The 18,163-nt window shown below is 40.5% G+C and overlaps 1 protein-coding gene across 14 annotated transcripts in view; it reads left to right on the top strand.

The window, feature by feature from the left end:
- Positions 1–18,163, top strand: part of Tln2 (talin 2) — a 404,430-nt gene that overhangs the window by 258,560 nt on the left and 127,707 nt on the right. For all 14 annotated transcript variants that reach the window (XM_013076183.3, XM_021237120.2, XM_087199034.1 and 11 more), the window contains 6 exons: positions 4,759–4,914; positions 11,464–11,565; positions 12,367–12,443; positions 14,337–14,517; positions 15,348–15,461; positions 17,625–17,733. In XM_013076183.3, the coding sequence (XP_012931637.2) occupies positions 4,759–4,914; positions 11,464–11,565; positions 12,367–12,443; positions 14,337–14,517; positions 15,348–15,461; positions 17,625–17,733 (739 nt within the window). The remainder of the gene's footprint in view (positions 1–4,758; positions 4,915–11,463; positions 11,566–12,366; positions 12,444–14,336; positions 14,518–15,347; positions 15,462–17,624; positions 17,734–18,163) is intronic.

Here is an 18,163-nt window from a genome sequence, read left to right on the forward strand (position 1 = left end):
GTGTCCTGAGTCCACATGGAACAAGATTAGATGACAGTATTCTCATTGTCTAAGAAATATGAAATAAAGATCTGGGGTTTAGATCCCAGCTTTGCCAATTAGTAATTTGATCTTTGATGAGTTACTTTACCTTCCATCTCTCAGCCTCAGTTTGCTTATCTATAAAACTGTGATTTTTTATGAGATTTCAATCAGATACGGTGGTACCTTGGCTCACAGACATTTTTATTTGAGAACAGGTTAGTTCACAAACAGAAGCATTTGGCAGAATTTTGTTTTTGTTTGCATACTCTTCTTGGGTTGACCATTACAACCACATCCATCTTTCCCACATGAACATGAATGTGGCCATCTTTTCCAGAATCGTGGAAAAAATGAAGTTCATGAACCAAGATACTACTGCACTATAGAGAAAAGGACCATCTCATGTAAGATCTCATTAAAAGGGAGCCACAAATATCTACATTCTTTTGTTTGGTTTTTTTTTTTTGGTACTGGGAATCGAACTCAGGACCTTGCACTTGCGAGGCAGGCGGCGGAACCACTGAGCTAAATCCCCAGCCCTCTACATTCTTTTATTAATTAACTTTTTCATTTCAAGATCTGCTAAACAAAAACCTGATAAGCACTGATACAGCATTTCTCATGACCTTCATAGAATAACATTGCACTCCAGGAAGTATAATACATGTGTAACCATTTTCCCTTCCATATTTGCCTTTGAAATTTCCCTGCAGTCATATCCAGAGCCTTGCTGTAAGGTATCTGGGGAGCAGAATCTCCCTACCCTGAACTATTCGAGTATGACAGAGGGCATCCTGCAGAGCATCTAAGAATCATGAGTGAAGTCAAAAATTTTAACACTTATTTTTAGAGATACAAATGACTAATACACAGGATCTTCAACACCTGGTTTTGCTCTTCAGCAACCAGCCATTTCTACCATTTCACTAAAATGGATAAGTATACTGATGACAAAAAGAAACACACAAGCTGACCCTTTGGGCTTAGGCCATGTTGAAGGAAGTAGCTGAGAGGCAAAATGCCAAAATCTTAGCTTACCATATCTCTCCATCCAATTTGGAATCTCAAATGTGAGGCACAGATGACATAAGAATCAGCTACTCTGTGCCTGTGAGAAAAGCCAGCCAACAAGGCCAGTGCTCTGAGTCCACAGTAACTGTTGAGAAGTGTTTGAAAGTTCAGAGGCTGGCCTCATTAATGGATCCCACCTCTCCTTGGTATATTGCCTACTTTTTCCTGCCTCTAAGGTTTGCGAGTAGACATCTTCAAAACCAAACCGACTTAGTTACTTTTCTCGTTGCTGAGACAAAATACCCAACACCAAAAGTTAAAGGAGAAAACCTTTATTTGGCCCAGTTTGTCAAGGTTTCAGTTCATAGTTGGCTGGATCCCAGGCAGGGTGGCATGGCAAAGGAAAACAGTTCATAGCGGGCAGAAGGCAGCAAGCGACAAGCAGAGACCCTCTTTGACCCTTCCATCTTACCCAAGCACCCTTAATCTTACCCAGTACTGTGCCAAACCAATCAGTGGACTAATTTAGTAATCACACACCCTTGATTCTAGCAGCACACACTCCAGATCCCTCCACGTCCGAAAAGCCCCGCCTGTGACCACGTGAGGCTTTGGGAGGACATCCAGACACAAACCATAACACCAACCTATTCAGGTGTCTGTCTCTCTGTGTCTCTCCCCGCCCTTCTAAATGGCTGGCAAAAAAGAATCACAGCTATAGTGTATGTGTGTATGTGCACATGCACCAGGCTCTGAGTTAAGGGGTCTTCCCTGGAGCTTGCCTTAGCCTGCCTGCTCTCATCTCCTGGAGATAAAAGGTGCTGGTCTGTGTAGCTGCTGGTTGGAAACGAGAGGTGTGGGGCTGTCTGAGACCTGAGGCACAAGAAGGAAGAGAGCCTAATTATCATCTCTTTCTCTACTGACATTCCTGCCGCTAAGAGCCTGGAACAGGTCTATACAGCAGGAGCAACACTACAGCACCAGCCCAGATCTCATCCATTTACCGTTTGCATGTTCTCCAGCTACTCGGCATTTTGTGAGTAGCCACTGATATAATTACATCCCTGGACAACAGCCAGGGTGGACAACAATTATTGCCACTTTCAGTATTTCTCCAGTTCCCTGTATTCTATTCCCTGGTTGTGACTTGCTACTAGAGTATCCACTCTTAAGTTGTTCGATTACTGTGGCTTCCTCTCCAGGCTGGAATGGTCCTGAAAAAACTCCAAATGATCTGTCAGGATTCGTATTCCTGCATCCCAGAGCCCCCCTCACTGGGGAGAAGTGCAGATGGGAAAAGAGAACAACACCTGCATACCTTATTTCACCTGTGATGCCATCCCAGTCACAGTAGCTAGGCTTGCACCAGCCACATATGACAACTTCACTGCTTACACCTCTTAACATAAATCTGAATCTTTTGGTGACTCCCGAAGACAAATTGGATTATGTGGCATCATCTGCCCTGCACTAATTCTACCTCTTATGAAACTTTTTTCTAAAGAGAATCTTAACTCTTCTCAGCATTTTCTAAAGACTTAGGGCTAGGGCTGGGGATTTAGCTCAGTGGTTTCGCCGCCTGCTCCGCAAGCACAAGGACCGGAGTCCGATCCCCAGAACCGGAAAAACAAAACAAAACAAAAAGACTTAGGGCTGGCAGAGTGCCATATTCACCCCCTGAGACACTATACAGTGTCCTTTTACCATTGTGTCCCCCAGTGAGGAACCTGAAGGGGAGCTGTGACCATCACTTTGTGGGTTCAACAAATGCCCCCTGAGAGGTAGCGGGTGGGTTTCAGCTTTGCCTGGTATCTACTTTCTCCAGGAAGACAGTGCATCTCGGTGGACACTCTGCTTTTAAGCTAGACATGCTTTTGAGCTACTCACATTTGTGCTTGGTTTGTGGCTTTACTGCTTGCTACCATCAACCTCAGTCAAATTAAGTCTCTTCATTTGCAAACTGAAAACAATGACGATACCACCCTTTCGGAGATGCTCTGAAGATTAGCAAATAATGCTGATTAATGGGGGAGCTTCAGCCCCATTTTCAGTGCCAGGCCCAGTACTGGGTGTGGGTACACACCCATGCCTAAATGCCTCACTGGTCTGAAAGTACACGTGTGCTCCTCTGAGAACAGCAGTTTAGGCATTGCTGGGCTTCCACAAATAGTACTTGCAAGTGTTTTTCCCAGACAATGCTAAAAATACATGTACATTAAGTAAAATTTTGGAAGAAAGGGAAAAGCACAATAATACAAATCACATGAGATGATCACTGCCACCAATTTTTATGTACTATATATAAACCTATTTTTAAATTTTTATTTCATGGAGGGATTACAGTACTGACATCTGGGTTGTTTCTAGTTTTTTGGTATGGTAAACTTTGCTTTGGTTTCTTGTGGCATAATCATTACATGTATAACTCAAAAAAAAAAGTTCCTAAAGGGAATCAAATGTAGGAATATTAATGCCTTGGATAGGTTTTGACTCATTTTCTTCCATACAGCTTTTGCCACTGTAAACTTCCATCAATAGTCGCCTGCCTTCAAACCTTCCTTGATTATGCAAATATTTTTAAAACTCTGCTGTTTGACATAAATGAAATTTTATTTACTTATAGTTTATTACTTTAAAAGCATTTTCTGTACATGTTCTTCAGCAGTTTGTTGATTTACGAGATCAGTTACGGGTAATATACATAGTCTTCTACTATTACATTTATTGTAAATATTTGTTTTCCAGTCACTTGCTTTTTAATTTTTCTTATAATGAGATTTCTTGTATTTTATTCTCTCTCCCTATCCTTTTGTCCCTCTGTCTGTGACTGTGTCCCCATTTCTCTTGCTCTTTTTTCTAAGATGTATAAAAGTATGTTTAATTTTAGTTAAAGCAACTAATCTTTTCCTCTATAGCTTCTTGTTTTGATGTTAAAAAGTTATTTCTCACTCAAGAATCCCAAAAACACTATGCACCTGTAGGTTCTTCCTAAATTATTACTTTATCATGAATTGGTTTTGGTGTGAGTATGGGGTAGGGAGCCATTATGTCAGTAGGCATTATTACATCAGGAAAACTACTTTAAGAATCACTAGGTGTACAAAAATACTGAAAATGAAGAATTCAAATGGAAATATATTTTAGATATGTTTTAAAGGAGAAATCACTGTGTTTCCTAAGAAGATCACAATTTGGCAATTTAGCTCATTTTAAATTATTTAAATTCCCGTTTTACCCTTTTTTAGTTAGTTACTGACTTGGCTAGAATGATAATACAGTATTTGGAATTCATTTCGTCTTTTTCTCTGGGTACCTTTTTTATTTTGTCCCTTCTTTTTCTCCCCCCTTTTATAAATTTTATTTTATTGGTGCATGTTTGCAGAGCAATTTACAATCATCTTGGGGAAGTTGGTACCTGTACCTAATACTGTTCTGTCCCTTCTTCCTGACGTGGTCTGTTTTGGGAGCAATCTGTGCTGCTGACCAGCGTCCTTCCAGGAAGTGAGACTTTGTGAACCTTTCCGTTCTCTTGGTGTCTCTGATTTAGCTCCTATCCTCCAATTCTGTGAGTTGTTCACTTTCACGCCAAACCTTGGTTCTCAGGTACTCCTGCCTGCTTTGAAACACTTGTATGGAGGGTGACTTCAGGTGAAAGAGGACAAACTGTGTTGTATCCAGAGATTTTTCTGTTAAAGCACTAATGTTTGGTCACTCCTGTTTCAGGAAAAGATGAAAGGCAAGAACAAGCTGGTGCCCCGCCTTCTGGGGGTCACCAAGGACTCAGTGATGCGTGTGGATGAGAAGACCAAAGAGGTGCTGCAGGAGTGGCCACTCACCACGGTCAAGCGCTGGGCAGCCTCACCCAAGAGCTTCACGCTGGTAGGATCAGCGGCAACAAGGTTATGGGCATGGCATTAGGTGACATTGGGGATCAGGAGAGAGACCACATCCTAGCCCATTGGGTTTCTCCTGCCATAGACAGCCAGTACGGAGAGGGAAAGATGATGCTGGCGCATAGACTGGGAAATGGTGGTCCAGAAGGTGTAAGCAGACTCAGTAGGTATGTGCAGGACTAGGTTCCTCAGGCCACCGTTTCCCTTCTAGAGCTCTCCCTTAATCTTCTTCTAGATTGTTGACTGGATAAGACCACTCACCACGAGGATCTCAGTGGCGTGCCTTCGCTAACATCCCTAGCACATCCTGAAAGGAATTTTCCTAATTCTGGCAGGCCCACACACAGACATTCCTAAAAATTGTGATATGCTAAGGAGTGTTGTCCCAGCCTGCCTAGAAAGACCACCACGTATACAGTGGAAACAACATACATTTGCAGTAACATCAAGACTCCAACTTGTCATTTGTAGCTTTATAACTTTGTTCAAGTTACCTGTCTTGTCTGAGCCTTAAATTTCCTCAGCTATAAAATGTGGATAGTGATAATCTACATCTTCTCCAAGCATTAAATGAGATGATGACAATAAAAACACTTAATTTAAAATTGATGGAAAGTAGGGAGAAGATGTTTATGCAGTGCCTTCAGACCTCTGAATTCCTTCTCCCAACTTCAGTATTTGCTACAAGTGGAATATAATCATCTGTCCCTTCTAGGGCAACATTTACTTGTGGAATAATAGGCCAGATTTTTTTTTTATGGCAAGTTGAGCAATAAGAAAAATCAGGAAGCACTTGAACTTGTCATTTTCTTCAGAGCCCCTGAAGTCTTTGGGGAGAACACTTGAAATATCAATTTACATCTAGATGAGATCTCATAATAAGGTATTTCTTAAGTGAAAAGAAGAAATTTGCAAGGAGTAATTAGTCATGTAATTTGATCATAAATTTATAGGCTCATGCCAGCTGAAAGGAACCCTTAGAAACTGCACATTTTTCACTAAGCAGTAGCGGCTGTACCTTCACAGCCCTTAGAATTGTAGGAAATCATGAATTATCTCTAAAATAAATAAACCAATATGAAACTGTTGTTAAGAAATGCTAAAAGAAATTGCTGAACGACTTGATAGTGTTAACTTTGAGGAGGGAGGTGGAAAGTAAAGATGGGGATGGTACATAGCGGACAATTATGCTGTTATAAAAATGTTTTTAATTAAAAAATTGTGTTTTGTATAAAGCTGTATTGGTGCTTGTAATATGGAATATTTCTTTCCTTCCTGCCCCTGCTTTTTATTTAATTTCCAGGTGTTTAGAGAGTCTCCTCTTGTCTCCTGTTGATTTCTGCTTTGATTCTATCATGGTCATTTGGAGGGAGATTTCCCTGTTAACTTATTATTGATTTTTTAGTTTGATGCCATTGCAGTCACAGAGCATACTCACTATGATGTCAGTTTCTTTTTTAATGCGAAGGTTTTGTTTTATTTCATTCTTCATGGATATTCTGTGAGTGCTAGGAAAGAATACACATTCTGTTGCTAGTTCAGTGTGTTCTGTGAATACCAGTTAGGTCTCAGCTAGTTGGTGGTGTTCTACTTTGCTACATATTTGTTAATTGTCTGACTAGCAATTCTTTCATTTTTCTGAGAGTGAAGTTCTCGACAATAATTGTGCAGTTTTCTATTTCTTCCTCCAGCTGTATCACTTTTTGTTTCATGTATTTTGAAGCTTTGTTATTTGACATCTCTTTGTTTACAATTTCTGTATCTTCGTAATGAACAATTCAACATTTTTTTATCATATCATTTTGCCCTCCTAAATTTTTCCTCTGATGTCATACTTTATATTGGTATTTACATACCCATTTATGTTTGGAGCTGAGGATGTAGCTCAGTGGTAGAAGCACTTGGCTAGCGTGTACAAGGCCATGGGTTCAATCCCTAGCACAGGGGGAAAAATTAATGTTTGTATAACCCATCTTCTTCAGTCCTTTTACTTTCAATCTACTTAAACTGTTATATTTGAAATGAGTGTCTTGTAGAGTATAATTAGTTGAGTTGTGTTTTTTTCTTATTAATCCTTTCTGTCAATATCTTTTTGTTGGTATATGTAGATTATTAACATTTAAGCTAATTATTGACATGTTGGTGGTTTGATCTCTCATTCTATAACTTTTTTCTTCTGTTTTTGACTTCCTATGGGTTAGTTGAACATTTTTAAAAGTTACATTTTGATCTATTTATTTTGGGGTTTTTGGCATATCACTTTGCATCATGTTATTAGTGATTTTTGCCAGATATTAACATTTGTAAGCTAAAAGGAAAAAAAAAAAAGAATTCAATCCTCAGTACCAAAAAAAATTTTGTACATTTGAAACTAACAAAAGCCTACTGGTATTGATGTTTACCCCTTTGAATGAAGCATAAAAACCTTATTTCCAAATAGGTCTTTTTACCCTCCCTAACTTTTGAATATAATTGTTTAAGTATTTTCTTTATACACATTTAACACATGAAATAGTGTCATAATTTTTGCTTCAAACATAAAATATGATTTAAAAACCTCATGAGGGATGGATAGTCTGTTATACTTACATCTTTTTTTAAATTAGTACATGTTTATAGCACTAATTCACTGTGGGTAGTTGGAATGTGTAATGATACATCTTTTTTTGCCGGCGGGGGGGGGCGGGGTTCCGGGGATCAAACTCAGGTCCTTGCGCTTGGGAGACGGGCGGCAGAACCACTGAGCTAAATCCCCAGCCCTAATGATACATCTTAATTCTTTTTACATCTCCTTTTCCTCCTCCCCTCCCAACCCTCCCAGTATTTCTTGGTCCCCTTCCCATTTGCAAAAGATCTATCTCCCTATTTCCCTATTATCTATCTTTATTTTGCTCTTTGATTTAGTTATACTTTTGGTTTCTTCTGTACCAAAACTCATATGATATTTAAATTTGTGTGTCTGAATTATTTCACATAACATTATGGATTCAAGACGTATCTATTTTCCTACTCAATTTATCCTTCTTTATAGCAGAGCAGTATGCCATTGTGTATAAATACTGTACCACATTTTCTTTATCCATTCATCTGTATAGAGACAGGCCACATGCATGATCTAGCTATTGCAAATTGTGCTACTATAAATATGGATACACATGTGTTACTGTATTATGTTGTATTTAACTTTTGGGAGGATACCTAGAAGGAGAATACCTCGGTCAAATGGAATTTCTTAGTTTTTTGAGGACTCTCCACACTGATTTCCATAATGGTTGTACTAGTTCACATTACCACCAACAGTGTAGAAGGTACTTTTTTCCCCACAGCCTTGCTAGCATTTGTTATTATTTGATTTCTTTCTTTCTTTCTTTCTTTCTTTCTTTCTTTCTTTCTTTCTTTCTTTCTTTCTTTCTTTCTTTTTTTTGGGTACCGGGGATCGAACTCGGGACCTTGAACTTATTATTTGATTTCTTGATGATAGCCATTCTTACTGGAGTAAAGTAGAATCTCAATGTTGTTTTAATTTGTATTTCTCTAATAGCCAATGATGTTGAACATTTTTTCATGTATTAATGGGCCATTTATACTTCTTCTGAGAAGTGTCTATTCATTTCACTTGCCAATTTTTTGATTGGGTCTTTTATTTGGGGTGGGTAATTTATTTTAGTTATTTGTATATTCTAGATATTAATCCTCTCCCTGAGGTATACCTGGCAAAAATTTTTTCCTATCCTGTAGGTTATGTGTTCACTGTGTTAGTTGTTTCCTTTGATGTGCAAATGCTTTTTAATTTGATATGATCCTATTTGTTTTTGATGTTATTTCTTATGCTATGGGGGTTCTGTTCAGAAAGTCTGTGCCTCTGACTTGAAGAATTTTACCTATTTTGTCTTCTAGCAGATTGTTTCTGTTTTAATATTTAGATCTTTGAACCATTTTGATTTTAGTTTAGTGTATGATGAAAGATACGGGTCTAGATACAGTCTTCTGTACATGCCTAGCCAGTTTTTCCAGCACCATTTGTTAAAGAGGTTATCTTTACTCCAGTATATGGTTTTGGTGGTCCTTTTCTCAAAAATCAGAGAGCTGAATGTGCCTGGAGTTGTTCTGTATCCTCTAATCTGTTCCATTGACCCACATCCCTTTTTATGTGCCAGTACCAGGCTGCTTTTATCACTGTAGCTTTGTAGTATAACTTGAAATTCAGGATTGTGATGCTTTCTACTTTGCTCCTATTACCCAGGATTGCTTTTGCTATTCTTGGTCTCTTCTGGTTCCATATGAACTTTAGGATTGTTTTCTCTAGTTCTGTAAGGAGTGTTGTTGGTATTTTTTATTAGGACTGCATTAAAACTCTGTATCAGTTTAGGAAAACAACACCATTCATAGTAACATCAAGAAAAATTAAATACTTCAGAATCAACCTAACCAAAGATCTGAAAGACCTGTACAGTGAAAACTCCATCTATTTTTATGTATCTCATTTTTCATATTTCTAACATTCCCAGCTTTCTGTTACCATTTTGTTTTTGTTTGGGAAACTAACTCCCTTTAGGCCTTCTTCAAGGGTGAGTCTGCTAGCGACAGATTCTTAGTCTTCTCTCATCTGAGAATGTTTCTGTTTCCTCTTCACTGGTGAAGCATAAGTTTGTCAGACACAGTATTCGGGAATGACAGTTCTTTTCTTTTTGACTTTAAAAATGTCACACTACCTTCTTCACACCATGTTTCCAGGTGAAAAATTTTTGTTACTGAAGTTACTGCTTGCTTAGAGGTAACACTTCATATTTTCCTAGTAGTTTTTTAGATTTTTAATATTTACTTTTTGGTTTTCAAAATTGTGTTGGTATGGGTTTCTTAGGATTTGTTCTATTTTGGAGTTTACCCCGCTTGTTGAACTTATAGGTTTATATCTTTAAATAATTTGGGGAAGTTTTCAGTGATTATTTCTTCAAATTTTTTTTCCCACATTGACCTCTCCTTCTGTTATTCTGATGATATTGTTAGATTTTTTTTGTTGTTTCCCCCAGGTCCCTAAAGCTGCATTTAAAAAAATTTTCTTTGTGTCATTCACTGATTAAATTCTATTGATCTATTTTTTTAATTTATTGATTGTATTCTCTGTCATCTCCCTAATACTGTCTAGTCTATTCTGTGAGATTTTACATTTTTGATTATTGTATTTTTTTCAGTTCTGTGATTTCCATATTCAATTCTTTGCTGTGACTTTGGCTTCTTTGAAACTTTATTTTTGTCATTTGTTTCAAGAGAACTTGTAAATGATTATTGAAACATTTTTATGATGGCTTGTATTAGTGAGCTTTCCCATTGCTGCGACCAAATGCAGTAACCCGATACCCACAGTTTAGAGGAAGAAATGGCTTGTGCTTTAAGTCTGTGGTTGGCTGGTCCAACGCAGAAATATCCTGGTGGAGCAAAACTGCTCATTTCATACAGAGGAGCAGAACAGGGAAAGATTACCAAAAAGGAAGGGGCCGGGGACCATGTATAGACCCCAAGGTCACACGGCCGTGACCCATCTAAAGCAACCCAGAAGTGCGCTTTACTAATAATCCCCTGGGCAGCTCCTAAGCCAATCAAACTGACGGACTTAACCATTACATGGCTGCTTTAAAATCTAATATCATTTATTGGCATCAATTATTTGTCTTCTGATTCTTATTGTGGTTGTCCTGGTTCCTGATATGAATAATGATTTTTTTTTTTATTTCATCCTAGACCACTTAATGATTATGTTAGACTCTTGATCGTATTTATATCTGTTTTGGTGGACAGCCACCTTGTGCAGGTTTCATGTGTAATGTTCTGGCCTACTTCATGGACTTTTGCTGCAACAATAGCTTCATTTTTCTGAGCCCCTGCAGTGCTGTTCTGGATGGCTTAGTCTTTTTGATACTGTTTAGGTTTGTGCTCATACTCTCTTGGTTTTCTCTGTGAGAGCAGAAGGCACTTTCTGGGCTGCCTCAGTTGGAGCAAGCAGAAGCCACTGGGCCCAAGTCTCTTTGTGCCACTGGGTGGAAGGCAAGGAACACAGGGTTTCACTCTGCTGCTCCTTACCTGCCTGCGTTATGGAAGAGCCTGGAGGTCTGGGTTTCACTGCTTTGCACCTGCCGGTGAGCACCAGCCCAGGTTGACGAGGTAGCATGGTGACTTCCACTTAGGACCCTCTTGGGTTTCCCCTCTCCTGGTCCTGTAGCCCTAAGATGAGGCTCTTCAGGAATTGCCTATTGGAGGTTCCAGTTATCTAGCCTCTCCAGCTCCCAGACTTTGAGGTATAGGGGATGTAAAAGAAAACCTAAGAACTTACCACATTGGCATACCTTAAGGCCTGAGACCCCAGCTAGTCTACCTTTCCAGTTTTACCATTTTGAATTAATTTTAGGGTGTTCAGTTTAAGAAACAGGGGAAAATGAGTCTATCAGTGTTCAGAACTGGACCTTCAAGGCTTTAAAACTGCCAATGGATCTATCGAAGCTGTATTTCCACTGATGCAATTTTTCTCTTTTTTTCCCAGGATTTTGGGGAGTATCAGGAAAGCTACTATTCAGTCCAAACCACTGAGGGAGAGCAGATATCCCAGCTGATTGCAGGATACATTGACATCATCCTCAAAAAGGTATTTCGTGTTGATACAAACTGGAAATGCAAGACTGCCTTGTTAAGAGACTGAGTGTAGATGATTTGGCTACCTTGAAAAAACAATCCCTTATTCACAAATTTAATCTTTGACCTCAAAAATCCTGTGAGAATGTCTGACTTTGCAATAGCACATTTGTATCATTTACTGCCAGGTAATGAGCAGTGACGTTTCACTCAGTTCATGAATGAGCTGAGCTAACCCTTTAGCAGCTTCCTCTCCAAGTAGCTGTTTTGTTTTTTCAGCCCTCATGGAAACTCAGATTGAGGGACTAAGAGTGTTCTTTATAGTTTTTATGGTTTCTGTTTTGCTTTTACAAAATTTAATGGGGTTGTATGCCATATGGTATACAGAAAAAAAATGAATTTCTTTTTTTTTTTTTTTTTTTTGGTGCCGAGCTCGGATCCTTCCGCTTGCGCAGCAGGTGGCAAAACCACTGAGCTAAATCCCTGGCCCTAAAAAATGGATTTCTTAAAGGCCTCACAATTCAGCCCTTTCAAATAATCAAGTTCTGATAGACTATTAATATGTACACCTTGATTTTTCTGCTATGTGATACCTGTGAAATAATAAAGACAAAAAAACTTTATATCTGTTTATTAAATCATGTATTTCAATTACTTCATGATGTTGTGTTTGCCCCATCACTTATTAAATATTGAATACAAGCAATTTAGGGTAAACGTTAGCATTTTTCTTGTTTCCTTTCAAAGCTTCTTTTCAAAGGCCCTTGTGTTAAGATCTGCTAATTGTCACTGTTGCATCTTGTTTTACTTCCAGAAACAAAGCAAAGATAGATTTGGACTAGAAGGTGATGAGGAGTCAACTATGTTAGAGGAGTCAGTTTCCCCAAAAAAGTAAGTATCAGGAGTACTGGGGACCTGCCTTCTCTCGAGGTGGGCAGGTTTCCCCTGTCCGCTCTGCAGCGTTACACTGTGAATCCTTCACCTGGAGGTGATACTGTAGTCAAGTCTTGCTTTTCCAGGTGTCATCCTCAGACTACCATTGTTGGTATCGTATCTGTCTTAGGGGGTTAGGATATTGATTTCGGGAAGACTGAGCAGGAGATTGTATTGACCTCCATCTTTAGAGGTAGTGAGGCTTCCTGTATCCCACTCTGCCTTAAAATCCCATGAATTCCGTTATTAAGAAGCTGGGAAGTGACTTCTGTTTGATCCTGAGCCTTTGAGGGAAAGGGACTCAGTGTAGGCAGTTGAAAAGTTGCTGTCTGTGGTGCAGTGCTTGTCTCACAGGCTATGCGGTAGCAGAGAGGAGGGGTCAAGAACATGAATTCTGGAGCCAACCTTCCTGAGCCCAGACCTGGGGCCTGTTTTACTCTGTGGCCCTGAATTCTCTGCCTGCATGAGCCCATCTGAAAAATGGGAGTAATGATAAAATTTAACCTGCTGGAGGTTTTGCTTTGATGACTGAGTTACCAGTAAAGCACTTAACACATTGCCTGGTACATATATATGAGATTGTTATGCTCAGCCTCATTATTTTATATTCAGAACAGTCTCAAGTTAACCCCATTTATAGATGAGGAAACAGATTTATTAAAACTAATGAACACCTGATAATTGATACTTGTTGAAAACCTGCACAGATACCCTTTTGTGCTGAATACACCTTCATAATCACTGTTCTTGTCTCCATCTTACTGTGTGTATCCAGCCTGCTGTCTCATTTGATCCCCACTATAACTCTGTGTCCAAGAAATAGGCCAGATGTTATCCCAGATTTAGGGATGAGGAAACCAAAGATTATGAAATTGGTTGAGATACACATGTTCTCCATAGTACATGCCCATGAAGTTCTAACTTATTCCACTATTATGTACTTGCTTAGCCAGAGCAGTTGTTTCTCCAACATTTCCACCCTTTCCACTACTTTCTCAAAATTTACTTCCTAACCATCCCAAAGGTACTTTTCCATTTATCCCCATTATGACACAAGATGGAGCCAGTATGGATGGGATGCATTTCAAGACCTGGCTACCCTCTGACAGAGCACCTTAAGTCCTTGAAGCTATTAGTGACCATTTGATGGGAATTTCTAAGCTAGTGCTTCCTGACAGGGTGAGCACTATCACCTGAGGAAGACATGTCACCCTCAGTCTTCAAAGGATCGAAGTCTTTCACACCTACCACTCATTCTAAGAAACTATCAGAGAGTAAAAAATTGAAAAATTTTTTGTTAGACCCCCCTAAAAAATATCTTCCTATTTCCAGTTAGAAATATTTGGGAAAAGTACCAAAGTATCTCAAAGCTCTAGAAACAAGAAAACATCCTCCATGATTAGTGGACTTAAACCTGAAGGAGGGGAACTGAGAGTTGGGAGATTTTCTTTCAATTCATTTGGACATTTCTCCCTTCAGGCTAAGGATAAATGACCTCTATCTCTGATGCCCAGAATGGAAACTGGCCTGAGGTAGACATTTGTGGAATCAGTGTTCTTTTGGGCGAGATTTACCCAATAATAAATCACTGTATCCAGACCCTTCACTTGAAACATCATCATTATAGAAGTATGGGTTTGGGTTTTTTTTAATCTTTGAGAAAAAGTAGTTATATAACAGCATGAACCTATTAATGGGTAGACTCAGAGAAGCCGTCTGCACTGCTGATGGGAAAGGCTACATCTGGAGGTCTTTGGTCTCCACCACATACCTCAGTAGACATCTGTAGTGTCATCTTGTGATGGTCCACATCCGTGGCTCCTTCCAGTGACTGACCCCCTTTCCCCACAGGTCCACCATCTTGCAGCAGCAGTTCAACCGGACAGGCAAGGCAGAACACGGCTCAGTGGCTCTACCAGCTGTGATGCGCTCAGGCTCCAGTGGGCCAGAGACCTTCAACGTGGGCAGCATGCCCTCACCACAGCAACAGGTCATGGTCGGACAGATGCATCGAGGCCACATGCCTCCACTGGTGAGGATCCCTGTGCTCATCCTTCCTGTGCAGGGTCGACACCAGCTGTAGTGAGGGTGGTACGTGGGAGCTGTCCAACTCCCAGGTGGACCACAGGGCATTGAGTTGTGCACTTCATAAACTGGTAACTGACCACTCCTATGGATCAAAGGTTTCCTGCAGGCTGGAGAGTTAAGGACCTGTCAGCATGACTTGTGCTATAGGGATAGAGCTCTGCTCCCTGCTGTAGCAGCATCAAGCTCATTGACCCAGATACAAAAATAAACTGGGTCTTTAGTGATCATGATATTTCACCCCAGAGTCAGTTGATTCCTTTTGACTGTGATCTGTCTGATGCAGTGCCTCTCAGACCTGCTTTGGTCTTGTTATTGAGCATCGGCTTTTGAAAGGTCAAGAGCCTCAACGATTAGAAGTAATCTGACTTAAAAATCCCGTTGTCTGTAAGTTTGAGGGGAATCTTTCAGTCCTGCTCAAGAAATGATCTTCTTTGATACCCTTGTGTTTTCTCTGCATGAATCTTTTGTCCTCAGTATTCAAAGATTAGACCCCTTAGCTTCCCCTGCAAAGATTCTTCTGAGGATTCTTGTCAGCTAATTAAGCTGCCTGCACTCTTTTGATTATGATCCCTCTATTGCAATCACCTTTATTTTATATTCCATTAATATAATGCCATGTCTATTTCTGGCCCCTCTTTGAAAGGGGAGGTGTTTCAGGTGCTTGTTGAGATGTAGCCTTGACGGAGCTGAGTTCGGTTTTGCTCTGTTTTGCCTGGAGGGTCATGTCAGTCCCAGGAACGTGCCATGACCGCCTGTGCTCTTCTGCCTTCGCAGACCTCTGCCCAGCAGGCTCTCATGGGGACCATCAACACAAGCATGCACGCTGTCCAGCAGGCCCAGAATGACCTCAGCGAGCTCGACTCACTGCCACCTCTCGGCCAAGACATGGTAAATAGTGATCCGTGGTTTTCATTCTCTATCTCTGTCCTTTCAGAAAACAAGATTGTGTGTTCTGTCTGAATTCAACTAGGTGAATCTCCAGCTCCAGTTAGGTGACAAGGGAAGTCTTGTGTTTTCCAAAATGGTGGATCTTGCCTCTCTAGCATCCTAGTAGAAGAGAGTCATTGCTGATGGCTGTGCACAGTACCACCAGTCTGAAACTTGGATCCCAGACCCCCTACTCACTGGCTGTGGGGGCAGCTTCACCTCTCTGAGCCCCCCCTCAGTCATCCATAAGTAGAGCTGTATGGAGACAGGATGATCTAATCACTTGCACAGTTCTCTCACGGTGCCTGGCATGTGTAAGAGCTCAGGAAGCATTACCTGGCCTTAAGTTTATTACTGCCCATGGTTCTCAAGCTTTAGCACATGTCAGAATCACTTTGAAAGCTTGTTAAAACATTTTCTGGACACCCATCCCGTTTTTTATGACTCAGTAAATCTGACATTGGGCCTTAGAATGTGCATTTCCAGGAATTCCCAAGAGATACTAATGCTGTTTCCCTGGGGACTATACTTTGAAAACCTTTAAGTTACTATAATGCTATTGAGCTTTACAACAGGCCAGGATAATTGGCCCAGAGTCCTTCCTGTAGCTCTGTTGCATAAAATCAGCTAATTCCTCATCCTCACATGGGTCAGCAGCATTGACAGCACCCAGGATCATGTTATTGGTGCCGAATCGTAGGCCTTCTCATCCTACTGAGTCAGAACCTTGGGTCCCAGCTGCCCTGTGTGCCCACTGACACTGGTGGAGCACTGGCTAGCAGTCTCATTCTCATCCTGGCTTTGATACTAGAATCACCAGAGGGAGCTTGGCACATCCTAAGGCCCCAGCTCAGCCCACATTCATCAGTGTCACAGTTGGTGTCCAGATTATCCCCAAATGATGCCCCCTGGTTGCATACTGGTATACACAGAGCATGCTGGTGTCCTCGGTGCTCTCTCCCAAGGACCTGAAACCATTAAGTGTTTTGCTCTGGGGAACTTCAGAGTGAAAATGGATGGCAGATTCTCATATCCAGGATAGTTATGAGATAGATCTTTAAAATATTCAGATGTAACATTCCTGCTTTGCCAACTTTCAAAGAGCTAGAAATGCAGTAAGATGTTATGAGTGCTGGATACGTCCTAAACCCAGGTTGATATTTTGGGGTTGTTTTGGAAAGCAGATCTTACCAATAGGGCCATTGTTATCATTGTAAGTGGTTGTCTACTAGACAAGTCTTTAAATGCCAGAAAATAGAGATTTTACTACTTTTTGCTTGCTTTGTTTTTTCTTAATATATTGAAATATATTTTTATCAGTGCCTATTTTTTAAAATATTTGGCTTCAATGTGGTATTTCCATACGTGAGTATGAATCATCTCCATTCCTCTTTTCCCCTACTCCTATTCCCTTTCTCATGTCTAATAATAGAGATTTTACTATTTATAGGTTCAAACAAAGTCTAAGAGCTAGAAAGGTCTTTAGAAATCATTGAATTCCTATAGTAGAAGAAAGGTAAAGCCCAGGACCTGGATATAATTTGCAAGGTTCTTCATCACCTTCAGTGGTGGAGCTGGATCCAGAACAGGGGCCTTGGGACATCCCAGATGGACCAGGAAAGGTACTGCACCTGCACGATTGTGATGTTTAATTGTCTCCCTGGTTCATGCAAAGAGAGGCACTTCCCGAATTGATGGACAATGCTTGTGAGCTAATATGCCTGAATTGAGATCTTGCTCTCTAAAAAGCAAGGTGAAAATTGCCAACAGCTGTTAGTGCTCATGTGCAGGATTATTATTAGACCTTGACATTGATTTTCCTTCTCTTTATAGTTAAATTTATCTAGAGAGAGTCAAATGGACTTTTCCCCAAAACGTTGAAAGTTAAAAACAATTAATAACTAGCACAGGTCTCGGGGAGGATTTACATGCCAGTCTGTAAGTGTCTCTGAACTAGCAAGAGGGCTGTTTGGGATATGGTTTAAGATGAACCAGGGGCCCATTTGGTGCCAGCCCAGTAAGGACAGTATAGCCAAAATGCTGTTCTCATTCTGTGCCACAACTTCTCTGGTCTCCTGGGTTATTCTGTGCCCTGATTGTGTCGTGCTGTGTCTGGCTTTGCAGGCATCTAGGGTGTGGGTTCAGAACAAAGTGGATGAATCCAAACACGAAATCCATTCGCAAGTCGATGCTATTACAGCTGGAACAGCTTCAGTCGTTAACCTCACGGCTGGTAAGTCCCTGAGTGATTTGTGGTGTGTTGTGGTTTTGTGCAGAAAAGAAAATTATTCTTTTATTGAAAGAACAGATTTTCGTACAATGAGAGGAGAGTCTATTTTTAGGCATTTGGTCTGGTTCTGGCATTTTCTTCCAGTGATCCAGGCGAAACATAAGGAACATCTCATTCCTTTCTGTAGATAATCAGGCACCGTTCTTATCAAGCGTTTATTTAGCTCTCCTTATTGTCAACCTGCTGGATGTACTGCAGTCTGCTGAGGCCAGCTTCTCCCTTCTGGGAGCTTACAGCCTGAACACAGCATTGAATGAATAAATCCATCATCCATGCCTTCACCTGTCTTGCCCAGCAGTAGTCTCGTCTGGCATGAAGTGACTCCCAGGAAAGACCCTGGCTTCCCTCCACAATGTACCCAGGTTTCAGGAGC

The sequence above is a fragment of the Heterocephalus glaber genome, unplaced genomic scaffold (assembly GCF_053883595.1).
Source record: "Heterocephalus glaber isolate CG9 unplaced genomic scaffold, H.glaber_assembly_v1.0 deba00001689, whole genome shotgun sequence".
Classification (NCBI taxonomy): domain Eukaryota; kingdom Metazoa; phylum Chordata; class Mammalia; order Rodentia; family Bathyergidae; genus Heterocephalus; species Heterocephalus glaber.